We start from the raw sequence: 26,019 nt of genomic DNA, 5'->3' as shown, positions 1-26,019 counted from the left end.
GCCGCTCGGGTCACGGCCATGGCACGCATCTGCCTCAGCCTCCCAGGCCCCACGCGGGCCCGCGGCGACAGCTGTGCCGTGTCCACGCGCGGGACGTGTTTGGGGAAACACAAACCAGGACCGTGTGAACGAGGAGCCCTGGGCCACCGCACCCGCCCCAGCCCCGACCGGCGCCCCCGACGGAGCCCCGCTCCCCGCGCAGTGCAGCGGCCCAGGGCGGCCGATCCCAAAACTAGGGTTCGGTTTTGTGAGACACAATTGTTTCCCTCGACAGATACGGACTACAACAAAATTAGTCACTTTTATTTAAAAGGAACATTACAAATAAGTGCAAAATTAAATTTCATGATTAAATACACACGAAAGGAACATGCAGACTTTACACTGAAATCCACGTACAAAGTGAGTTGGTTACATGACAGTAAAAGAACCGGCAGGACGACAGCTGCGGCCCCAGACTTTCAACGTTCACAACCGGAAACCAGAACCGGGAAACTCGGTTTCTTTAAAAGGAATTTAAGAAAATCAAATACATCCCTCCGGGAGCACTAAGACCACAGAGCCCATGACCGGCCTCAGCCCAATGCCAGGAAAGGTCCTGGCGGGCCTCTCGCCCCAGCACTGCCCGCGGCCGTGGCCTGTGCGCCCGATGCCCGGCCCCCCCTCCATCCCCGTCGGGTGCCGCCCTCCGGAGGGCTGGTCTGAAGAGCTACGCGCTGCTCTGCTCCCCACGCACGACGGAAACCCGGGGGCGAGCCCACGGAGCGCCGGGCCTCTGCCCCGATTCCAGCAGCTCCGACAGGACGGCGCCCCGGGAGCACGCAGCTGCTGCGAGGCTGGCGACAGGCTCGGGGACGGCGGGGTCGCGGCGCAGGGGGCGCCACCCTGGGCTCCCCAGCACGGCGGAGTCGTTGCTCACGTCCAGATGGAGAAGGAACCCCTCCCTCCTGTTCTAAGGCTGCTGGTACCGTGGCCCCGCGTGGAGACCCGGGGCCGTCAGGACGAACACGGACACGCGTGCTCACCCCCCGTGACAGACTCAGGGAAAATGATGGACTCTGCGGCCAAAACAAATTTTAATGCGTCCATCGCTGTGTCAGCGCAGTCCGCGTGTGGAGCGCCCAGGGCACGGGGCGCAGGCGGGGGCGGCGGAAGCACGGAAGCGAGCGTCACAGCTGGACTATGGGTGACAGGCCAGCAGTCGGGCCGGCTGCTCAGAGCCACGGGAGCGTCTACACTGCCGGGAGGATGATCCTTCTTTAATACTGGAAACGGGAAGCCCTGCTCGGAAAACAGGCAACCGCAGGATGGCTTCAGGAGCGCGGTCCCGGGGGTCCTCCGCCGTGAGCATGAGGCCCGCGGGCACCGCAGCGCCCCAGAGTCTGACGGGCACACAACGCCTTGGGGTGGCCAGCCGTGGGCGCTGCTCGCGCCCGGCGGAGTCACAGCTTGTCATCGGTCATTTCTAGAAACTGCGCGTAGACGTCCCGGATGCACTCCCCCTTGGGGTTGAATAGGAACTTGTAGTAGCTGCCGTCTGCGCAAATGGCTGAGACAGAAGGACACCGTTTCACTCCCGTTTCTCCGCGCGAGGTCAACAGCAGACCGCGCCGCGCTCACCCGGAAATGGCCTTGCCCCAGGTGGCCACCCAGAGTGAGTGTGGCTGATGGGGGCCCCCGCCCCGCCCCGCGCCCACGGCGGCCGGGAGCCCCGACCGTTCTGGGGGCGCCCATGTTCGACTGACACGTGGGGAAGCCCCATGGGGTCATCAGTCCAAGCACCCACGAGCTGCTGGGGCGCCCCGGGCCAGGGCTGGTGTCTCCCCTGCGGCCGCACAGGCCCCACGTGGGACACCGCCCGGGAGCGCGAGCACGGGGCAGCCACCGTGGGCCCCACTTACCGATGACGGCATTTGGCTCCGTTCCAAAGGCACAGATGCACGGAGAGCCTGAGGGCACCTGAAACTTGGAGAAACTCCACTTGGAGCTGAAGTACTTTGGGAGGAAGCTGGCGGAGGCCAGACTAGGGGAGGGAGAGAAGGCGGTTACGGCCGAGGCTCGGGGAGGGCCCGGTCCCTCGCAGCCCGAGCCGGGCCGCAGTCTGTCCTTTCAATTGGTCTCGTCACGTGGAAAACCGAAGTGCTCATGCGGGCTCACGGGAACTGGGCAAGTGCGGCACGAGGGGCGCGGCCCCGGCCCAGGTCCGCGATCGGGACGGGGACCGGACCCTCGTCAGACGGCAAGGAGGCCCGGCGTGCCCGTTCCCGTGCCACGCTCCGTGGCCGCCGACCAGGAGCGGCTGAGGGACACCCACGCGTGCAGCTGAAATTCCCTGCGTCACTACCAACTCCCCACATTTACCTCAGACCCTCCCGTCGGCCAGTAACAAGCGGTCAACTCCCGTCTCTTCTGCACGTAACACGGACCACGCGTCCGTGTCCTTGTAATAAAGCTACAGGTAGCACGTACCGTGGCCCGCGGCCTCCGCGGCTGGGCTGCCCGAGGGTCGCCGCCCTCACCGTCACACAGCCAAGTGCGCACCGAGACCCGACTGTGACCCCATGCCCAGTGTGCCCGAAGGAGGGGCGAGGCCGGTTAACTCCGGAAACCCACCTAGACTGTTTATTCCTTTTTGGATCTTCGGCAGCAAAAATGTGCACGGTGCCGTGGTCGCTGGACACGCAGATGAGGGAAGCGTCTGGATTGAAGTTAATGCTGCGGGGACACGAGACGGAGCTGTGCCTCCGTGCGGACAGAGGAGCCGCCCACCCGCAGCAGCGGCCTGTGAGCTGGCCCCGGACCTTGGCCTCCTCGCATTCCTAGGACCCCGAGCACCACCGCCCCCATTCGCCAGCCCACGCAGCCCCCCTCCAGTAGAGTGGGTGCCAGGGAGAGGGAGGGGCTCCCTGCGGACCCCTCCCGGAGGCCCCGGGGCCCTGAGGGCAGACACCGGAGACCCCACAGGGCTCCATAGGCACAGTCCCTACAGTCACGTATTAATCACATGTTTATCACACGGACCCAAATGCTGCTAAGCACCAGCCAAGGCCACGGGTGCGAAGGACGAAACCCCACGGGCCGCGGTGTCTCACAGGGCACCCAACTGATTACAGACGAGCTAACGAGTTCCGTGGCGTCTGCCTTAAAATACCCCAGGAGAATCAGGTGGAGGCCAGTGAGGAGGAGGAAGACGGCAAGTAGGACAAGCACGAGGCAGGGCGATGGGTCAACGGCAGGTAATCGTATTCCTTCTCCTTGTGGACATAGTCCCACAGTAACAATTTAAAATTAGTCCTGATAAAACAGGCTCACACCTGACCCCCCACAGCAGGTGGGGACCCAGACGCGCCCTCCGCCGCATGCGCCCTGCCCATGCGGCCACCCAAAGCCATGGCCCCGGGGGAACGGTGGGCTCTCTTACCAATAGATGTTGGCGGCTTGAGACCCTCTTCGTAATTCCTGGATTAAATGCCCTGATGAAGTATCAAATATTCTTATAAGGGTCCCCTTTGAAAAACAGTGAAGTGTTTTATTATCATTCACGATTTTTTAGTTTTCTTAAACGAATATCACACCCACAAACCCACTAGCCCGTACAACCCCTTCCCAAACTCCCGCCCATCATCTAACGCTCAACTTTTCCCTCCGCTGTCCCCGAGAAGCGGGTGGCTCTCCAGCCCAACAGCACCGGGCAGGAGCCAGAGCCCTGGGCGCCAGCCCCCCACTGACCCACGCCCCTACGGCCGGGCAGAAGCCGAGGAGGGCCCCACAGCCCGGGGGGACGTTCCTGCGGGGCTGTCAGGCCTGTCTAGAGAAACGCCATCTTTGCTCTAACTCCATGGCCGGTTACAAAAAGCAACAGTGATTCTGCTGCCAAAAACAGGAGCTTTCCCCAAGTAACGGGACTTTTCCACGGTCTAGTCAACTCTGACTTGATTCCCAAGAGAAGGTGGGAACCCGTAAGAGTCAGAACCCCCAAGGAAGGGCTGCCTTTCTGCGGGGCCCACACGATATGTCCCGGGAGCAAGGGCGGCGGGGCAGGGGCACGGCTCTGTCAACGGAGGGACACGCACTCACTTTCTCAGATGCGGTTGCGATTCTTGTTCCCTGCAGGTTAAGAGCAATGCAGCTGAGGACGCCCTCGTGGGCTGGAATGTCCACGGGCGGCTTCTCGGTGCTGGCCAGGTCCACGAGCTGCACGTGGCCTGTGTGCGTGCCCGGGAAGGCCAGGAGGGAGTTGTTACTGTTGGGGCACAGGACGCAGAGGCCTGCTCGGAGACAGAGAAAAAACCCATCAAGGACTCACGACTGTCTACAAGCCTCTGCCCTCTACCTCACAAAAAAATAAAATAAAAAAATAAGACTTACGCATGGGTTTTCTGTTTTTTTTTTAAAGATTGTATTTTTCCTAGAGAGAGAGCATGTGCACACGTGCCCAAGCAGACAGGGGGCAGAGGAGAGGAGGAGAGAGAGAAGCTAGAGAGACTCCCTGCTGAGGGATGCCCTGACCCTGAGACCACAACCTTAGCCGAAACCAAGAGTTGGACACTTAACTGACTGAGCCCCCCAGGCGCCCCCAAGGGTTTCCGTTTATATCGGACGCACACAATCTTTTTATTGTAAAAGGTACGAGAGGACCAACCCAAGCTAACTCCAGGGGCGCCCGGGGGGCTCAGTGGTTTAGCGCCGCCTTTGGCCCAGGGGGTGATCCTGGAGACCGGGGATCGAGTCCTGCATCGGGCTCTCTGCCTGGAGCCTGCTTCTCTCTCTGCCTGTGTCTCTCACGAATAAATAAATAAAATCTTTAAAAAAAACAAAACAAAAAAAAAAGAAACAAAGCTAACTCCAGTGAGACAGCCTCATAATCGGAAACATCTGCTGAACTTATTTTTCTTTTATAAGATTTTATTTATTTATTCCTGAGAGACACAGAGAGAGGCAGAGACACAGGCGGAGGGATAAACAGGCTCCCTGCGGGGAGCCCGATGCAGAACTTGATTCCGGGACCCCGGGGTCACACCCTGGGCTGAAGGCAGCACTGAACCGCTAAGCCCCCCCCGGGCTGCCCTGCTGAACTTACCTTTTTTTTTTTTTTTTTTAATTTATTTATGATAGTCACAGAGAGAGAGAGAGAGAGAGAGAGAGAGAGAGAGAGGCAGAGACACAGGCAGAGGGAGAAGCAGGCTCCACGCACCGGGAGCCAGACGTGGGATTCGATCCCAGGTCTCCAGGATCGCGCCCTGGGCCAAAGGCAGGCGCTAAACCGCTGCGCCACCCAGGGATCCCCCCCTTTTTTTTTTTTTTTAAAGATTTTACCATTCATTCATGAGAGACACAGAGAGAGGCAGAGACACAGGCGGAGGGAGAAGCAGGCTCCATGCAGGGAGCCCGACGTGGGACTCGATCCCGGGACTCCAGGATCACGCCCTGAGCCAAAGGCAGATGCTCAACCACTGAGCCACCCAGGCGTCCCTGAACTTATTCTTGAATGAATTTTGTCAAATGTATGTCCTCCACAGTGCCAGCCACTGAGAATACAGAATTGTGAAATCTAAAAACTCCATTAACAATTACATAAAAAGTCAAAATACTTAGGAATAAATTTAACAGCATCTGTATAAGACACTGTAACGCGATGTACAAAAAGGAAACCAAAGATCTGACAGATGGAGGAGTGACCCGATCGGATCTACTACGGTCACGGCTAGAATCTTCATCCGCCCGCAGGGTCTGTGTGGTCACAATTCAAGTCTCTGCAGCCTTTCTGAAGAAACAGACAAGTCGACACTAGAAGTTATAAGGAAAGGTGAAGTCCTAGAATGACTAAAATTTTTTTGTAAAATAAAAAGATTGGAAGACTTACACAGCCTAATTTTAAGAATTATTTTAAAGCTCCAGATACCAAAGCAGTATGGTACTGGCAAAAGGACATACCACTGGAACAGAATAAAAAGTCCAGAAAAATCTTCTATTCACCTGATCAGAAAAAAAGGTACCAAGATAATTCAATGCAGAAAAAGTAGTCTTAACAAATGGCACTAGAAACTGGATATTCATAAAGAAAAATTCAAATCTGGGCCTTTGCTCACGCCACACACACACACACACACACACACACACAAAGGATTAAAGACCTAAGTGAAGATCTAAAGCTTCTAGAAGAAAATATCTTTTTTGCAAAAAACCACAGACCAAGTGAAAATCTCTGCAAAACTAGTAGACCCAGGGCCTTACCTAGAACACACGCAGAAGTCTCACAACTGAGAAGATAAACAATGTTAAAATGGGAGAAGATGTGAAAACACCTCGTAAGAGGCGTTTGAATGGCAACAAGCACATGACCAGCCGCTCGTCGGCGCCAGTCCTCAGAGACACACGCAAACTCAAGCCCAGGCGTGTACTATTCCTGCGGCCACGGCAGCGGCCAAGGCAACGGAGTGACACCAAGTGCTGGGCAGGGACCTGCCGTGACCCAGCTCTCCTAGATCCCCGAGGGGGGTTCAAGAAGACACCCCCCTTCGGAAAACATTTTGTAGGTATTTTATAAACGTGGACACGTCATCACAGTATGACCCAGCACACGAACGATCTCGTCAGCAGTCACCCCAGAGAAATCAAACGGCACCTCCACGCACAGGCGTGTCTGTGAACACTCGCGGCCACTTCTGTTCGTAACAGTCAAACCACCGCAGTGGATGAACAGTCCGCTCTCTCCACACCACGCACGATTACTTCGCAATAAAAACTAGGAAAAGAATAATACACGACACACGGAGGAATCTAAGAAGCGGTCAGCCAGGAGAAAGGCGCGAACAGGCCCGAAAAGGCCAAACTCGAGGGCCGCTGTGGACGGGGCCGCCTGGACTCGGCTCCACTGAGGGGGAGGAGGTTACGCGGCTGCTTAGGGCATTTACCAAGACTTCGGGTTATCAATCCGTACACTTAAAATGAGTGAGTTTTATGCATATTACAGCTCAATAAAGCGAGAAGAAAAACACTAAAAATCTTAAAAAGAAATTAAGATGCTACAATGGGGAAGTGTCACATACAATCCTGGCTCCGGAAGAAAAAGGAAAGGAAACCCCTCAGAACCCAGTGAAAACACCCAACTGTGAGGTCCCCCAAGGGGCTCCTGAACAGCCGCCGCTGCCCGGGGTGGGGGACGGGGACGTCCCTCCACCCGGCCCCCGAAGGTGGTGGGAGGGGAGGGTGCAGCCCCTGCCTGGCAGGCCAGGTGCCGGCGGGCCGAGCTTCCCAGGAGGCGGCGGCGGGCACCGAGGGAAGCGCGTGCACGGGAAACAGAGAAGCCGGTCTCCGTCAGGGGCCCCACGCGCCTCAGGCCCCGTGTCACCATCTCACCACCGCCGGCCACTCGCAGACCCGCCGCAGCAGAGGGCACCCCGCACACGTCCCCACGAGCCAGTCCCGTCGTCCCTCCTCTGAGCGTCTTACCTTTAGGATTATAGCAGGTTTCAAACACATGCAATTGATGGGGGTTATGTGTGAACGTAAACACCTTGATCATTGAGTCCAAAACAACCACGATTCTGGAAAGAAAAAAAAACACAATCAGAATTCCTATTCCCCAAAGCGAAACTCCAGACTTTTGTGATTTTTGTTCTTGTAATTTTGAAACTTAGAGAGTCCAAACAGCACAGACAGGACCATTCTCGAACCAGAGCCCTGTGCCGGCGACGTCTCTGGAGCAGGTCACCCGTGAGCCCCGGGGTGTGGAGGGCGCTGGTGGACGAGGGCCTCTCCCCTGGGCCCCTGGGCGCAGGCTGCCTAACAGATCTCTCGGAGGTTTAAGGACATTCTCATCAAATATTTCACCCAGACTAAGAACCAAATAGAATACACGGGGCAGGAGTTATTTATCCACCGGAGCCACGTCTGGATACTTTAGAAACGCTGGGAACGGCCAGGTCCTTGGACATGGCCCCCGCCTCTGCATTGTTGGGGCCCTACCAAGGACATTACCGCAAGTCACAAGCTACCCAAGAAGGCAGGTGTGACAGTCCCCTGTTCACAGGCACCCTGCTCGGCTCCGCCCCTCCCGTAGCGGAGCGTCGATATGCCTCACACCAAACTAAAATCCAATCTAATGAAACTATCTTGCTCAACCTACTAGGAAAGACTTCTGTGTCCTCCTCAACACCATGACGGTGGTGGCTGCGAGAGGCCCGTACTCTCAGCAGGTGACAGCAAAGCCACCGTCTCCGCGAGGAGTCTCCAAATCTTCATCTTCCAACTTGTAACAGTTTGGGGGTTTTTTGGTGCAAAATGGTGGTTTTATTAAAGCGTTGGGACAGGACCCGTGAGCAGAAAGAGCGGCTGCCCCACAGGTAACAGTTTTTGAGGCAGCGTGTGGAAACGCTGGACCGAGGGGCGGCTCAGCCCTGCGTCCTCAGTGGGAGCCTGTGGGACGGGGACCGTCCTGGGAAGGACTGAGCACCCCCGGGCCACGGCCAGGCACAGCCACTGCTTCCCAACCATCCGTGGAAGCCCCTAGAATTCAGGCCTCCCCCGCAGCAACACAGAGAACCCCACGTCCTTTGGCTCATCACTACAATCATCACATTTGAAGACACGATTTTCCCAAACACGTTTTTCCTCAAGTATTTCAGCCGTCTTGAGCGAAAGAGGCTATTCCCACTTTCAAAACGGAGATGGCAAACCTACCGATCTCGCCGCAGCTTGACGGCCTTGACTTCTGTAGAAAACTCTATTTCAATGACAGTCTTCTTCTTCAGGTCATCCCAGATCATCACTGAAATTTCAGAGAGAACTCATGGGCGGGGGCCTGGCGGAACGGTCCCGACCTCCGCGGAGCTGTGGATCTCCCGGCGCCCAGGCTCAGAGTGGGGGGGCAGGGGACTGCACCCCGCCCAACGCGGTGGCTGGCTGCGGGGTGCTCACCTGCTCCCTCCCACCACCCCCACCGACGCTCTCTCCCCCCCACCCCGCAACCCACACGCACACGCACGCACCTCCTCGCTGCCCACCTTGCCTAGTTTCCAGGCGAACTTCTCCCCAGCCCCCTTTCCTGGCTTCCACCCGCCTGAACCCAAAGCAAGCTGGAGACACCCCTGGACCCAGAGAAGAGAGGCTTCCGTTTCCGTGGATAAAGAACCAGGGCTGGGGGTTTCTCTCGACCCCGCCCGACGGTCCTCACTCTCTTCAGTCGCATTCTGCTGCGCACACTCATGTGGTCCACGAAGCATCAGTGGTTTGCGTCCCAAGGGCTGAGAACATTACAGATGACCCCCGAGGATGAGGAGGGCCGGAGCGCGCAGGGGGATGAGGCACGGGCCGTCTGGACCCCGACCCCTGCCACCCTCCGCAGCCTCGTCTCGCAGAGCTGTCCGGGAAGAGCGTGAGGGAGGGACACTGCCTCCGTTGTGGGCCGGGCGGCACACGGTCCCCAGGGGTCCCGGCCCCATGACCAACAGGAGTCCTGGAGGTGGGATTCGGGGCAAGTTCTGCCAGAATGGACTCCAGGACCTCAATTTGAAATCAAAAGATCACAGTACCTAGGAGAACTACCAAACTTTTATAAAATTTACTACTGAGAAGGTAAAAATTTATAACCACTCAAATATGGAGCAGAGGCTTCTGTCCTTACCCCTTCAAAACACCGTCCCTGTTTGCTAAGTCTCTTCGTTCACAAATCCCCAAAGTGGGCTCCCCTGGGGGTGGGTGGGGGCAGTCCGCCCGCAGCCCCCTCGCTGAGATCACCACCTCGCAGGCAGAGGATTCGCACACAGCCCCCAAGTACACTGCCCCGGCCCCACAACCTAACGCCAAGTCTGCAATTCAAGCAAAGGTAAACTGGCCCAAAGATGAGCCACGTCAAGTGTCACAAATACAAGTAAACTCTTTTTAGAAACTTCTGGAAACAGCATGGGTCCCAAAGATGAGCCACGTCAAGTGTCACAAATACGAGTAAACTCTTTTTAGAAACTTCTGGAAACAGCATGACGGATCCCCAGAGCCAGCAGCACAAAATTTCACTCACAAAAGGAAAGTGACCAGATGCAATGCCCCAGGCAGTGAGAAAAATCCATGGACCCGGGGTCACCGTCGGCCTCCCGCGGGCCCCGTGGCTGGAGGTTCTGTGTACTGCCCAGGATTTGGCAGGTCTGCCTTGTAACAGTTCCTGACAGCAGGTGCGTCCCCTAGTTCTGGAACTCTCCGTCCTGTGCCCCCTAAGCTCCTGCCTGAATCAGGAGGCCTCTCGGCTCCGAGCAGCCGGCCTGCTCGCCTGCTCGCACGGCGACCACCCATCTCCAGTCTCATTTTAACTCTTTCATAAACCAAACACCAGCTTCTTCACGTGTCAACGCTGTGGATCTTATTATCTGCAATTACTAAAGTATTAAAAGTGAATTCAACAATTTTGATATTGAAAAAAACCTTAATCTCATAAAAGCTTAAACAAACCAAGCTGATTTTTAAAACTGCCTTTAGTATTCTTTTACAAGAAATAAATTTAGGTTTAACTCAAAATTTGTTAGAAAATGGCTTTCATCTAAGTCTGTAAATTTTCTGAGACGTTAACTTCTTGGGTTTTTTTGTAACAGAGAACAAAGGTGACAGGTGAAGGAGACCCCAGGGTGGCCCACCCCCCGGTGCCACGGTAGGGCCGGGCTCCGCCCTCTCTTTCCTCCTCCGTGAGCAGTAACACGCTTCACGGCAAGGCAAACACCGACCCCGCAGGTGCCAGGGGGAGGAATTCTGAGGCGGCTCCATGCCGGGCTTGAACCCACAACTCTGAGGTCAAGAGCTGAACGTCCAGCCCCCCAGATGCCCCTAAAGTAACCTCTATTCCACAGTGACCCCTCCCTGCACCCCGAGTACACCGGCTTCCATGTCACGTCGGGATGGCCTTTCTCAGGACTCCCAAGCCACAGGCTCTGCTCCCCCGGGCTCACCCCTGTGAGCAGCTCTGCTCTCCACCCCACTCACGCCCTCCACGGGGCTCCCCTGACAGCTCTGAGCCGGGGCCGCAGAGCCTGCCACGGTCGTGCACCCCAGGTGGTCTCCAGGAGACCTCCAGCTCGCGCTCACACCCACGGCACCTCCCGGAACCTTCTCCTCCTGCCGAAGCTGGAAAGAGAGCACTCCACCCCCTCCCACCTGCTCAGGAACCATCAGCAGTGGGCTCGACCCCACAGTCCTCCAGGGCCGCCAGGTCACCAGCACTTGCCACTCACTCCTCTCCCTACCCCTTCCTGTGAGTAAGGGCGGCCGTGTCCGCCACACTGCTTCTAGACGAGAACATTCCTAAGCCAGGACGGGCTGCTTTCCTGATTCCACCTCCTCTGTACCCAAAGTCCTCACCCACCGCCCCAATCCCCCTACCACCCCTTCCGCTGTCCTGCCCTCCTTTCTCTTCCCCCGAGAGATTCCTGGGTCTAAAGGCAGGAAGGACACAACTGTGGTGGGTAGTCTCTGTTTCTCCCCTACTTTAAAAGCCAGACCTCTTACATCGCGATCTCTGAACACACACAGACCTGCACGCACATACCAAAAGTGCTCTTACACCTAGAGCCAGTGTGGTTCTGTTCTATGTGGCGATCAAAGCGATGCTCCTGCAACTCAGCGCCTCTTTGTAGGAAGAAGAACCTTCCCATACCTCGCTTTAAAACGAACCCCTTAACATTTATGATACCAACCCACAGCTGAATACGCAGAACAAAACCGGGTCCACAGGCACGGCGTGCCCCCTGTTTGGCCAACATTCACTGAAAAGCACGTGCTTTACGTCAATAGAAGCAAGTGACCCTTGCCATACACACTCCCGGGAACAGCAGAATCAAGCCTCTCTCTCCAGATGCCTCCTGTTGGTGACTAGTCCTTCACACTCCACAGGGCTACCAGGGAAGAGCAAATGGAGCCGCAAACCCCAGATGCTCTAAAAAGTTCCCGACATTACAACACATGAGGCATGATCATTAAGCACACTGTCACTTTACCTTTGTTGGGGGGGTATTTCGGCTTTTTCCCACCACCGACTAAAGCTAAATAGTTGCAGCGGAATAACATTTCAACATGGCCAACTCCTCCTTCCAGAAATTCTGAAATGATATTGAAAAAAAAAAGTTAGTATGTATATTTTACAATTCAAATACAGGAAAAAATGGGAAACGTAACACTCAGCATTTGACTTTATCAGCCATCTACACCTGACTCCCATCAGCAAGGACACTGCTGGGTGGCCGGGCAAGAGAAAGAGCTGTGGGCTTGCACTTCCCTTAGCAACCCATCCTCACGAGCCGTGTTTCCAGGTATAAATGCGAAGCCCACAGCACCCTAAGAAGCCAATGGACCAGGGCAGCCCGGGTGGCTCAGCGGTGTAGCGCCGCCTGCAGCCCGGGGTGTGATCCTGGAGTCCCGGGATCGAGTCCCGCGTCGGGCTCCCTGCATGGAGCCTGCTTCTCCCTCTGCCTGTGTCTCTGCCTCTCTCTCTCTCTCTCTCTCATCAATAAATAAATAAATTCTTTTAAAAAAAAAAGCTTCAATGTAAAAGCAGGGTTTATAACTTTTTTTTTTTTGAGTTTATCATTTAAAACACCTTTCACTGGTCTGAAATGCTCAAAAAGTATTCATGAATTACGTTAAGAAGAAAACATCAGCAGATTTTCAGATGTCCTCCACGACAAAAGGAAGACCGACAACCCTTGCTCAGGGAAGGCAACAGGAACCTGGTGAGAAGTTTAGGGTTCAGAGAGACAAACCCCACTCTGGAAGGTTTCTGTGGCAGAGGAGGACCAGCCCACGCTGCTCTCCCCAGCTCTGGCGAGAAATGACCAGAGCTCCTGGCACAGGGAGGGCACGGCAAAGGGCAAGAGAGAAAGCAAAACCTCTGAAAGTCAGAAATTAACAGATCAGTCACGATTATTCGAGATGATTCCAAAGTTCATCAGCTCACTCAGTGAGAAATGCAAAATTCACGGCCTAGTAGAAACGCTAGAAAGGACTGACAATCCACTTGACCCTGAGTGACACGGGAGTGAACTGCACAGGTCAAATTATATGCAGATTTTTTTTGAATAAACACAGTCTGATACTGTAAATGTGTTTTCTCTTATGATTTTAACACTGTTTCCTTCTCCTGAGCTTACTTCATTGTATGAATACGGTATATAATACGTATAAAAAACAAAACACATGTTAACTGACTGCTACTGATAAAAAGCTTCTGGTCAACAGTATACTATAAGCAGTTAAGTTTTGGGGGACCCAAAAGTCATATATGGGGGCGCCTGGGGGGCTCAGTAGTTGGGCATCTGGCTTTGGCTCAGGTCATGATCTTGGGGTCCTGGGATCAAGTCCCATGTCAGGCTCCCTGCTCAGCAGAGTCTGCTTCTCTGGCTCCATCTCTCCTGCCCCCTGCTCATGCCCGTGCTCTCTCTCCAGCTCTCTCTCTCTCTCTCTCTCAGAAATAAATCTTAAAAAAAAAAAAAAGTCACACATGGATTTTCTTTCTTTTTTTTTTTTTTTTAAGATTTTATTTATTTATCTCTGAGAATACAGAGAGAGGAGAGAGAAACAGAGACACAAGCAGAGGGAGAAGCAGGCGCCATGGAAGGAGCCCGACGTGAGACTCGATCCCGGGTCTCCAGGATCAGGCCCTGGGCCGAAGGTGGCGCTAAACCGCTTGAGCCACCTGGGCTGCCCCATACATGGATTTTTGACTGTAGAGTGGGGAGAGCAGAGTGTGACTGCCCCTAATTCCTGTGTTGTTCAGGATCAACAATAATATCTTTATACAAACATCTAGTAACTTCCAATTTTTTCTCTCAGATAAAATCCTCTGGGTATAATTGGTGAATCCAACAGTATGTGTGTCCGTAGTGAAACACATTTTGCCAAATCACCCTACAAAAAGATTCTACCAACTTGAACTGTACCACTGAGGCCACGAAACACGGGGTACCTGGGGGCTCAGTGCTGGAGTGGCCACCTTGGGCCCAGGTCGTGACCCTGGGGCCCGGGACAAGTCCCGCATCGGGCTCTGCGCAGGGAGCCTGCCTCTCCCTCTGCCTGGGTCCCTGACTCTGTCTCTCATGAATAAATAAAATCTTTAAAAAATTAAAAATAAAAAAGGCCGTAAAACAGGCCATGCCATGGTCCGCTTCTCGGCAGCCTCCGCCTGGCTGCACGCTGACGCGCTACCGCCACCCCTCACGACAGCTCACGCCCCCAACCTTGCAGGCTTCTCTCATCGCTCTCTGGTCCCTTCATCTTGGACACGCCGGGTGAGCGCACGAGCACGAAGTCCAGGTGAACCTCTGGGACGTCAGACAAACGAGGATTAAGGCCCCAGCACACGGTCACCTCAGGTAGGCTGCTGGACTGGGTGACATCAGGAATTGTGCACAACAGGTCACCTCTTATTTCTAGATACTTGGGTGTGTCACCGAGGACCCTGCCCATCTTGTTCGTCACTGTCCTCTGCCCCAGGGCAGCACTCGACACGGGAAGGCACCGGTCACCACCCGCGGGCTCAGGAACAGGCGGGCCTCACCTGCGCACCGCCTGTCTGTCACATGCTGTGCTTTCTTGCGGTGTCCTCACTACTTCCCCACATACGGCTGCCGACAGCCCATGGAGAGCACGGGTCACATGGAGGGACAAGTGAGGGACTCGGAAAACGGGAGCCCCTCCGAACCCCTCTGCCCGCCTTGCAGGCTGTGTACGCTCACTGAGCGTGGGCTACGCAGGCTCTGATCACCTGTGCACCACAAAAGAGCTGTTTCTAAATGAAAAGGTGAAATTAACTTTTAACGAGTACTCCTTATTGGGGATCCCTGGGTGGCTCAGCGGTTCAGCGCCTGCCTTTAGCCCAGGGCGTGATCCTGGAGTCCCGGGATCGAGTCCCGCGTCGGGCTCCCGGCATGGAGCCTGCTTCTCCCTCTGCCTGTGTCTCTGCCTCTCTCTCTCTCTCTGTGTGTGTGTGACTATCATAAATAATAAATACAATTTTTTAAAAAAATACTCCTTAACTTCTATAATCACTGGGTATTATTCTATCCAAATGCATCATTCCTGAACCTTCCGTCTTGTGTATGCTCAGATGTGAATCCGAGTCCTACACTCGGGCCCCACAGCATCACCGTGAACGCCAGGCAGTCCTCCCTGGGCCTCCACGGCTTTCCTGGAGCGGAGCAGAGCTGCAACCGCTTCAGGTGTGAATAAGACCCAGGACCCTCAATGCTTAGGAGGGTCCAACAGCTCCTATAGCTTCCAGTCCCTGCCAGCGGCGGGCACAACTGCAAGAGGCAGTTCACGGCCAATCACATCTACTCAGTGCCACAGTCACACTGGAGACAACAGGGCCGACAGCCCAGATCTGGGGGTGATTGCTGAAGTGCAGGCACACTTCCTTCCTCCTCATTTAGGAAACACAAAGCACCGAGATAAAACAGAAACAAGGTCCAGGCTGTGTTGCGTCCAGTTGTCAGTTGCCAGAAATGTAACAGCAGACCAAGTACAGTGCATAGGCATGGACTTCTCCAGATACACCATCAAAAAGCACAGCGTGGCCCCACCAGGATCCTTTTCAAACTCACTCCGAGCTAAGCTGAGGGAAAGCCTGCTCCAGACACAGACACAGTTCAGCTGAGCAGCAGGAGGACAGTACTTGCCCTCAGTGTGACAATGGCAAACCTTTCTGGAACTTTTTCTATGATTTTTTAAATTTATACATGAGAGAGGCAGAGACACAGGCAGAGGGAGAAGCAGGTTCCATGCAGGGAGCCCGACGCGGGACTCGATCCCAGGTCTCCAGGATCACGCCCTGGGCTGAAGGTGGCGCTAAACCGCTGAGCCACCTGGGCTGCCCTGGAACTCAGACTTTTAAAGCTTCTTGACTAATGTATTTTTAGAAAAAATCCTGAATTTGTTATAAACATTTCAGTAATTAGGAAATAGCTGTCAATATACTGCTAATGATTCAAACTAAAACTAAGCCTGTAACTCCTAAGCTTCTGGAGCACTTTAAGTAAAAAGTATCCTGGAATTTACAAGTCAAATTGTTTCAAAGTATTTTGTAACTATTTATCTATATAAAGCAGAGTTGTCTTAATTCACTAAGCAATCAAAAAATAAAAGTCAGATACTTAGAAGACTGATAGGAGACTCCCACCATGACCCGTGCCCTGTAAGAGCGCAGGGCCGCTGACAGAGCAGGAAGGCACGAGCTTACACAGCACCTAAGAGCGTGCCAGGCACCAACCTACGTGTTTTGAGCACCTAATTCATTGATCGTCACACTAATCTTGGGAGGTAGACAGGTATCACCTTCATTTCCCGCAAGGCGCGGGGCCCAGGGGAGGTGAGGAACTTGCCGCCCCACGTCACACAGCAGCTGGTGAGGGATAGAGCCAGATTCCGCTCAACAGTGTGGGCCTAGAACCTGAGCCCTGAACTAGTCCCTGCGCCGTCTTTATCTGATAATGGAAGTTGTACAGCTGAGCCCACAAAGTCAAGTCCTAGGTGGAAAGCACCACTGTCTTACAAGCCACGGCCACGGTCAGAAAGATTTCTGAAAATCCCTGAAGCTGGATTATTGGTTGTGATAATGAAAGGGGGCTGTTTAGTGGATGCAGTAACTACCTCCTACAGACAAGAAACAGTTCCACTCAGAAAATATAACTTGTGCACTGAATTAAAACAAAAACCACAACTGTAGGAAGAAAAAGGATGTTTCTCATTTTCTTTGATCTGAGATTTGTTCATCTGTTGACAGAGCTTGATTCTCCAATCAAGTAAAGCGTAGGAGACACCAAAAGCTTAAGAAAAATATATTAGGAGAAAAATAAATTGGAAAAATTCTACCTGTAAAATTTACCACTTTTTCCTGTCAAATGGCAAAAAAGCCCACCATTATATTAGCATACAGAAGTCCTGACTTCACCTAAGAAGCTTTTGAAAACTTGTATTCCACAAAAACATAACTTAAAACACTGAAATATGTAAACAGAAGCCACTATAATTTATGGCTACAGGGCAGCCCGGGTGGCTCAGCGGTTGAGCATCTGCCTTCGGCCCAGGGCGTGACCCCAGGGTCCTGGGATCAAGTCCTGTATGGGGCTCCCTGCAAGGAGCCTGCTTCTCCCTCTGCCTATGTCTCTGCCTCTCTCTCTCTCTCTCTCTCTCTCTGTGTCTCATGAATAAATAAATAAAATATTTTTTTAAAAAATTTAAAAACACTTACTGTTACAAATATTATTTTCTAAGCAGTCATTTATCAAGGGTCAAGAGTCCCATATACTCTATTAAACCCATTACTTGAGTTCTCTACGCCCTCCTGTTCAGCAGGGACAGAGAATGGCCCGCAACAACTACACCGTGTTCTCCCACTGCAACCAGCGAGACCTGAAGACGAGGCAAACACACACGACGCTTCAAGGTTCACACCCACCAGAGCAATCAGAGTTGGGCCGTGCCATCTGGACCACCCCTGCACCCCCACCCCGTCCAGGGGGGCAGAGGGCCATGAACCTCCTATTTAATTCTCAAAACCAGCACCCCACCCACCCCTCCGCTCTGCCAAACATGAGATAAAATGCAGATTCTTTGAGGGCTGCAAAAAGGGAGACACCGTGAAATGTCACCTACTCTTACCTTGTTTCTCTTTTTCTTTAAGCGGATCGGTGTTGTAGACTCGGAATCCGTTTTCCATCCCACATGCAAAGCATCCTAAAGTGTGAGAGAGACACGTTAATCACTGCAGTGAGATCTCAGCTAAGGACCCCAGGCCCAAAATGGCAAAAACAAGGGGACTGGAGAAAGCTGCCTTTCCTAAGCCCCTTGCAGATGCTCTGACCACACGGACGTGGTCTGCTCTCGCCACAACTACCCTCCCAGGGCTGCTATCACACGACGTGCATAACCCAGCACAACACTTTCGGCCATCTAACTTGAAAAAGAGCCTTTGGAATCACTCCCGCTTCCTCCTGCAGGGTCGTTCTCTGGCATTGCTGAAGACCAGCTCTGCCCAAACACTAATTCCGGGAGGGGCTCACCAGCTACCTCCACAAGCCCTTCCACCGCCACACGCTTCCCTTAACACCTGCCTCTAGCTAACACTCACCACTGGCTTTCCCACTCCGAACATGTCTCTCCAGTGCTGTGTGTCATACACCAAGATCTGGAAAGGCAATGACAGAACAGGAAAGCCCAGGCCTCCCAGAGGACAGCTGCGAGCCAGGAATGCCAGCAAGTGTGGACACAGCAAACCGGGGCAGGGGAGGAAAGGGCTGCTGCAGTGCGGCCTTTCAGAGGTGGCCTGAGGCCTCCCACGACCTCCTCCCACCTGTCAACAAGCCTAAGCTTTAAATCCGTCACAGTCACACACCAGGTTGTTAATGGTCCAATTAACGTCCACCCAAAAGGCCAAGATGGTGAACATGACAAATATACAGTACATTTAGAGGCCTGGGACCTCTCAACCCGCTGGTGGACTGCAAACCACTACCACGGCTCTGGGACACTGTGTGCGCGAGGTACGACAGTGGTCAGCTCCACCCCGACGTGCATATGCCCTGCAGAAGTGACAAGGCATGTTCGTCCAAGGCGTGCATAAGAATGTTCACAGCTGCACTAGTACGTCCTAATAGCCAAAAACTGGGAACCCACCCAAATGCCCCCTCACCCTACAACGGTAGATTGATCTACAATGATCCTCAGCAGTGTGGAAAATGTGTCACAAATGTGATGTTGAAGAAAAAAGTCAGACACAAGAATAGAGACAAGCAAAACTAATGCACACCGCTGTGAGACGGCAGCGGGGCGGTGACTGGACGGAGCACAGGATGGCCAGGTGGGTTGGGTTCCTTAACCTGACCGCTGCTGGAAGGTGATTTCAGGTTGGCAGACTCGCCAAGCTCAACACTTAGGGCGTGCGTGCTGTCAAGGATGGCCTACTCCCATAAAAGATAGAAGGAAAGGTATTGCAAACATCCAAGGTTGGCGACCGCCCTCTAGAGAGGCTGGGCATCATCCTTGCTGTCTTCATCCAACTTTTTCCCACAGAGGAAGCCCCGCCCAAAGCTGGGGACCCCACGGAGCCCGGGTTAGCTGGAATCACGGCAGAGCTTGCCCCACAGACAGGCACACCTTGCGTCATTCTGCTTCCCAGATCCTGGCGTCTTCCTAACTGAAGGTTGGCAGCGCTGCCTCCACTACGTCTATCAGCACCCTCGCCCACAGCACCTGCTCACTCAGGTCTCTGTGTCGCGTTCTGGTAACTCTAGTAAGATGACAAGCTTTTCCATTATTAGCTCTGTTACGACGATTGGTGATCAGTGATTACGATGGAGACGCAGATGATGGCTAGTGTTCTTCTAGCGATGAAATAGTTTTAAGACCCTACCTACTCGGGCAGCCCCGGTGGCGCAGCGGTTTGGCGCCGCCTGCAGCCTGGGGTGCGATCCTGGAGACCCGGGATCGAGTCCCACATCAGGCTCCCTGCATGGAGCCTGCTTCTCCCTCTGCCTCTCTCTCTCTCTCTCTCTCTCTATGAATAAATAAATAAAATCTTAAAAAAAAAAAAAAAAAAAAAAAGACCCTACCTACTCATCTGACAGAGTGAGAGACAGAGCACAGCAGGGGGAGCAGCAGGAAGAGGGAGGGAGGAGCAGGCTCCCCGAACAGGGCGCCCGATGCAGGGCTGGATCCCAGGACCCTGAGACCATGACCTGAGCCCAAGGCAGGTGCTCAACTGGCTGAGCCACCAGGCGCGCCAGCAATGAAGTATTTTTAATTAAGTTATGTGCAGCGGTTGGGTCACCCAGCATCTGCAACCCCCAGCATCTGCCTTCAGCTCAGATCATGATCCTGGCATCCCAGTATCAGGGTCCTGGGTTAGAGCCAGAGCCCCAGCCCCACATCGAGTCAAGCTTCTTGCTCAGGGGGGATCGGCTTCTCCCTCTCCTTCTGCCACTCTCCCTGTTTGTGATCTCTCCTTCAAATAAATAAAATATTTCTTATTTTTAAAGATTTATTCATCCATGAGAGACAGAGAGAGGCAGAGACACAGGCAGAGGGAGAAGCAGGCTCCATGCAGGCTCCCTCCAATGTGGGACTGGATCCTGGGACCCCAGGGTCATGCCCTGAGCCAAAGGCAGATGTTCCACCACTGAGCCCCCCAGGTGTCCCAAATAAATAAAATCTTTAAAAAACTAAGGTATATATACATTTTTCTTTTATTTTTTTTAAGATTTTATTTATTTATCCATGAGAGACACAGAGAGAGGCAGAGACACAGGCAGAGGGAGAAGCAGGCTCCCTGCAGGGAGCCCGACGCAGGACCCGATCCCAGGTCTCCAGGATCGCGCGCCCTGGGCTGAAGGCTGAGCCACCCGGGCTGCCCTACATTTTTCTCTACGCGTAATGCCACTGCCCACTTAAGAGACTATGGCATAGTGTAAACGTAACTTGTACATGCCCTGGGAAATCAAGATATTCATCTGACTTTCCTGTGATCGCCCCTTACTGCAGTGGTCTGGAAGCAAACCTGCAGTATCTCCAAGGTGTGCCTGTCCGGCTCCTCACATAGAGCCCACGTGCAAATACACCACGACTACACCACCCCCTGCCCCAGCCCCCACCGCCCACCGCCCCCTCCCAGGAACTACAGTGAAGCAGGCCAAGGATAGCAATCCGTGGCCTCAGGTCTTGATCCAGGGACGAGAAGCAACTATATGGAGAAAGGGTACACACTCAAATTTGAGTTTCCCAAGGGGCTAGAAAGAACATTGGGAGCCAAATTATAGAAATGTACATGTCAACACTTTTAAGAGTCTTGAAGACCATCACGCAAATTTTCTCTAGAAGATAAAAGTTTAAATGTTAAAAATTATGAGCCAGTTTTTTCAAAAATGATTTCTTGTATACCTGAAATGAATGCAATGCTATGTGTCAACTATATTCCAACTAAAAAACTCTTAAAAAGCAATGACTTCAAGCCAAAAGTTGCAAGGAGCATTAAAAATGCTGAGTAGAAGGGTGCCTGGTGGCTCAGTCGGTTAAGCATCTGACTCCTGGTTTCAGCTTAGGTCATGGTCTCAAGGTTATGAGATCAAGCTCCCTGTCCACAGGGATCCCTGCTCAGCAGGGAGCTGGCTTGGGGTTCTCCTCGCCCTCTGTGGCCCCCTCCTGGTGTGCACACGCACACACTCTCTCACACACACTTTCTCTCTCAAATCTAAAAAATGCGGAGTAGAAATTAAAAGTCGTATGTGTAAAAACAAAATATAATAAATTCAACTATCTAGCATAAGTTGAATAGAGAACTGACCCAAGGGTAACCAGAAGGTTAAGTATAAAAGCATATTTTTTCCTTCAAAAACATTAACTTTACAATTTGTTACAATGAAATGAGCTAGGCCTACAGAAAGGGATTTTTCAGACAATTGAAATACAGCCTTTTAAGAGCCACAGCTGTATTTTATTTATTTTTTGAGAGGAGAATTCCAAGCAGGCTTCAATGGATCTCACGACCTGAGACCCCTACGTGAGCCCAAGCCAAGACTCACAGGCCCCACCGACCAAGCCGCCCAGGCGCCCCACGCAACTGTATTTTAAAAGAAAACAACCTTTGATGAACCTTTGTAAAAATACCGTAAACTTCACTGGTTTCTTAATCCACATCATTACAAGCCCTGATCACTATACTGAAATTTAATTTGAAGATTCCTCCCTCAGGATCAAGGCAGGTCTAAGAATGATCGTCTTGCGTTCAATGAGTTCAAGTCACTGAACTTTTTTTTTTGTTGTTGTTTTAGATTTTATTTATTTATTCCTGAGAGAGGCAGAGACGCAGGCCGAGGGAGAAGCAGGCTCCCTGCGGGGAGCCCGACGCGGGACTCGATCCCGGCCCCCGGGGTCGCGCCTGAGCTGGAGGCAGACGCTCCACCCGAGCCGCCCGGGGCCCAGCTGTTCACTTTTGTAAACACAAAAGGTACCACCAGTTTTCACAGTTACTTCTCTCCTTTGCTACTTGGCTGCCATCTCTTCCCATTTTTTTTTAAAGATGCTATTATCCGTGAGAGGCGTGGGGCGGAGGCGGATCAGACTCCCCAGCGAGCGGCGCGCCAGGTGCGTGACTCAATCCCAGGCCAGGTCGTGGGATCGGGCCGGAGCTGGAGGCAGACCCTTCACCGATCCCGGCGCCCCCACACCTACTTCTTAGGGATTCGTCACGCCGCCGTCAACTCCTTCAAGGGATCTCTCACGCGGGCCTCCTCTGCGCGTCAGACCCCAGCACGGTCGGCCCCACTCCTGCTGCCCCGGCAAGCGCGTGTCCCCGCGGCCCCCGCGGCCCGCCCCGCCCCAGCCCCGCGGGGCCCCGCGGTCAGCGCCCGGGCAGGTGTGGCCCCCGCAGGCAGCCCGCGACGCCGAGCGCCGAGCACCGAGCGCCGAGCACCGTCGGCTCCGCCAACGCCGCGAAGCTCCCGAGCCGCCGCCCCCGCGGGCCTTCCGCTTGCATCACCCGGGCCTCGGCGGCCGCAAGCCCTTCCCGGAGGAGCAATCACCGGGGCGGCCCTTGGCGCCGCCGACTTCACGCAGCGAGGGAAGAAGCGCCGGCGGGCTCGGGGCCGCTCAGGACGCCGCCGCCGCCGGGGCTACAGCGGCCGGGCCGCCTCGGGCCGCCTCCGACGCGGTGCAGCCGAGCCCCCGAGAGCGGAGCCTCCGCCGACCCGGCACACGCGGCGGGGGCGAGCCGAGGGCCGAGGGCCGAGCCGAGGGCCGGGCTGCCCCGGAGGGTGCGGCTCCCGGAAGGAGCGCGGGCTCGGCCCGGGTGGGGGCGGCGCCGGGGGGCGGGGCGGGGGGCGGCCGGGAGGAGGGAGGGACGGCGGGGGCGGGGGCGGCGGGGGGCGGCCGGGTCGGGTCGGGGGGCGTCGGGGGAGGACTCGGGTCGGGTCGGGGGCGTCCGAGGAGCGGCCGGGTCGGGTCGGGGGCGTCGGGGGCGGGCCCGGCCGGGGTCGGGGTCGTCCGGGGAGCGGCCGGGTCGGGGTCGGGGGCGTCGGGGGAGGACTCGGGTCGGGTCGGGGGCGTCGGGGGCGGGCCCAGCCGGGGTCGGGGGGCGTCGGGGGGCGTCGGGGGAGCGGCCGGGTCGGGTCCGGGGCGTCGGGGGCGGGCCCGGCCGGGGTCGGCGGGCACCGAGGGAGCGGCCGGGCCGGGCGGGGGCTGAGGCTCCGGAAGAGCCCGGGTCGGGGCTCGGGCGCGCGCAGGGGCGCCCTCACCGTGGTCCTGGTTGAAGCCGGCGTAGAGCAGCCCGTTGCCGTGCGGGTTGCACGGCAGGAGGTTCATGGCGCCGCCGCGGAGGTCCGCCGCCCCTCAGCGCCGCATGCCCTCGGGGAGGCCGGGCGCCCGGTCCCGTCTGTCCGGCGGAGGCCGCCGCGCCGGAAGCGAGGGGCGGACGTGCGTGCGCGCGCAGCCAGGAAGCCGCGGAGCGCCGAGCGCATCCACCTGGGCCCGGCCAGGGCGGCGGGGGAGCGCCGAGAATGTCACGTGCGCGGGGCGGGGCCGCGGCGGGGGCGGGGCCTCCGCGGAGGGGCGGGGCCTGGGGCGGGGGGTCCCGAGGGCAGCCCACGCGGGACGGCGGTGCGGCTCCCAGGGGCGCCCGCGCCCCACCGCGCCCCTCGCGAGCAGCCGGGCCCAGAGCCCCAAACGCAGGGAGAGGCTCCTCCCCGGGAACCATGTAAATTAAGTGTAAGAGACTTCTTATTGGTTGAAAACAGCGAAAATAATAACAATACAGGGCAGCCCCGGTGGCTCGGCGGTTCAGCGCCGCCCGCAGCCCAGGCAGTGACCCCGGGGTCCCGGGATCGAGTCCCGCGTCGGGCTCCCTGCGTGGAGCCTGCTTCTCCCTCTGCCTCTGTCTCTCTCTCTCTCTCTCTCTGTGTGTGACTATCATAAATAAATAAAATAAAATAAAAAGTTTTTAAAAAAAAAAAAAAAGAAAAGGCGAGATGATAGAGGGGATGGCTACCTGAGGGGAGGCTGACGCTGCTGCCGTGCAGCCACAGCCAGCACATGCTGAGCATGGCCGTCGCCCCCAGGAGCTGGAGGGGGTTCCCCTCGGGGCCCCCAGGCTGTGGGGACATGGGTGTCCCTTGTTGAGCCATCTGCTTGCGGCAACCCCAGGACACCAGCACGGCCCACTGGTAGCTCACAAGCCTTCAGGCCAAGATGGGAGCAGTGGCTCGAAATGAGGGCCAGGCTCCTCACTGACTCCCTCTCCTAATGGGGTGGGGGAACATTCTTACCTCTCGGACGCACACCGGGGCTGGGCGGAGATGGAGGACGTAGGGAAGAGGTGCGTTGCTTCCCAAAGCCCAGCTCCCTATCTCTAGGAGGAAAACGACATCTAATGTTTTAACAACACAGGCCACAGAAATGCTTCACGGAGCCTCAGGATACCCTGTGTGTCCCCGTGACCCGAGGAGGGTCTCCATGGGGGGGGGGGTACTCTGCGAGGTGTCTGGGGCCATGATGGGTTATTAAGGGTTTTCCAAAATGGGTGGAAATGCTGCACAAAGCGCCTGTGGGGAAGCAAGCGCGTGCCACCACCCACAGCACGCGGTGGTGCAGAGGCACGAATGGGACCGACTGAGCCGCTAGTGTCTGGGTGATGAGTCTCCAGACAACGTCGAGCATCAGACCCAGGTTGCAGAAGCGCACCTCTGGTGTGAAGCTCAAAACGGCGAACGGAGCACGGCTGTTCGGGGGCAGGTATGCACGGGGATGGTCGCAGAAGGAGGGCAAAGGGTGTGGTGTACGCAGAATCGGGGATGGCGGCGCTCCTGGGGGCAAGACCCGGATCGCCCACTGCCGGGGGCACACGCGGTGGGCTGAGTGATGACGATGTCCGCATCCCCACCCCTGTACCCTGTAAATGTGGCTCCTTTCGGGGCAGAAGAGACTGTCCTGGATTGTCCAGGTGGGCCCTGAAGGTAACGACATTTCAAGGAGTGTCACTGTCACCGCAGAGGCAGAGACTGGGGACAGCCAGGAGCCAGGGAGCTGGAGCAGCCCCGAACTGTCTCCAGGAGCTTCCAGAAGGAACCAGGCCTGGCTGGCGGGCAGTGCCCCGGCAGAGCAGCCGTGGGAGACGCGCAGCGTGCGGACGGCTTCGGAGGCAAGGCTCCAAGGCGGCTGCACGTGATTTATTTCACGGGTAAAATGGCTAGAGAGCCTCCCAGGAAGCCGCCACGCATCATCCCCATTTCGAAGGCCGAGTGTGAAGCAGTGGCCCAATTTCAGGGCGGCATCAAGCCCGCAGAGCACGCAGCGGCCCCGTGAGGCGCTCCCCAGAGTCGGGGCGGGAAGGCTGCCCGAGAGGCTGGCACTCGGGCCCACGCCTGACCGCGGCCCCGGAGGGGAGAGCCCGTGGGACCGGGAAGCGGGCAGTGTCCGGGCCGCCTGGACCTGGGCCCGTTCTCCCGCCTTCCAAACACGCTCGTCCGCAGGCGGCTCACAATCGCCCGGGGTCTGGGGAGCTGGGGGCGCCCCGCTCCGGGCTCGGCTCCCTTCCCGCCTTCCCCCTCCTGCCCCAGAACTCAGGGGCGCTGCTCGGGTGGGAAGGGGCGGGAGGGAGCCGCAGCGCGGAGCACGGTGCGAAGCCGGACTCGCACGCTCAGCTCAGCGGCGGATCATGGGAAGAAAGGCTGAGAGGACCCAGAGAGGAGAGAAAGCGGCCGCGGGCTCAGCGGCCCAGCAGACCCCGCCGCGGGTCGGCCCGGGAGGAGGGTCGGGGGCGAGGACGGCGAGCCCTGCCTAGGACGCGGCTCAGCCCCGGCTCCAGCCGCCCCGGTGCCACCGCGGGCCCGTCCCTGGCAGCCATGTGCCGCCGTCCCCACCATGTCCCTCCGTCTGGCCAACAGCCTCCGGTAGCTCTGGGCAGCGAGCACACCCCCTCCTGGCTGGGCCCTCCTGTGTCCATCCGGCTGTCCATGGGGATCCCCTGCGGCTGGACCGCCTCCCTTGCCCCCCAGCACTTGC

General features: G+C 55.9%; 1 protein-coding gene across 2 annotated transcripts; it reads right to left on the bottom strand.

Moving 5' to 3' along the window:
- Positions 1–282: 282 nt before the first annotated feature.
- On the bottom strand, positions 283–23,496 carry WDR45B (WD repeat domain 45B). 2 transcript variants are annotated; one of them, XM_072745379.1, is made up of 10 exons: positions 23,259–23,496; positions 17,635–17,709; positions 11,979–12,080; positions 8,683–8,770; positions 7,453–7,547; positions 4,078–4,268; positions 3,422–3,507; positions 2,614–2,715; positions 1,902–2,023; positions 283–1,549 (listed from the first exon to the last, which is right to left on the bottom strand). In XM_072745379.1, the coding sequence occupies exons 1-10, from the start codon at positions 23,323–23,325 to the stop codon at positions 1,443–1,445; spliced, it is 1,035 nt and encodes a 344-aa protein (XP_072601480.1). In that variant the 5' UTR covers positions 23,326–23,496; the 3' UTR covers positions 283–1,442. The 2 variants fall into 2 exon arrangements, with proteins under 2 accessions (XP_072601480.1, XP_025855781.1); XM_025999996.2 differs by lacking the exon at positions 23,259–23,496 and adding an exon at positions 18,104–18,424 and having other exon boundaries at positions 1,055–1,549.
- Between the last annotated feature and the right edge of the window lie 2,523 nt (positions 23,497–26,019).

Source organism: Vulpes vulpes, chromosome 2 (assembly GCF_048418805.1).
Source record: "Vulpes vulpes isolate BD-2025 chromosome 2, VulVul3, whole genome shotgun sequence".
Lineage (NCBI taxonomy): Eukaryota > Metazoa > Chordata > Mammalia > Carnivora > Canidae > Vulpes > Vulpes vulpes.
The sequence above is the reverse complement of the archived record's forward strand: the minus strand, read 5'-3'. Positions and strand labels throughout refer to the sequence as shown.

Excerpts from the sequence above, each read along its gene's own strand:
- WDR45B (XM_072745379.1), bottom strand. The coding sequence starts at position 23,325 with ATGAACCTCCTGCCGTGCAACCCGCACGGCAACGGGCTGCTCTACGCC. Across the intron at positions 7,548-8,682 it reads GTCAAGCTGCGGCGAGATCG|AATCGTGGTTGTTTTGGACT; the intron begins GTAGGTTTGCCA and ends TTTTCTTTCCAG. Across the intron at positions 3,508-4,077 it reads TCGCAACCGCATCTGAGAAA|GGGACCCTTATAAGAATATT; the intron begins GTGAGTGCGTGT and ends TGTTTTTCAAAG.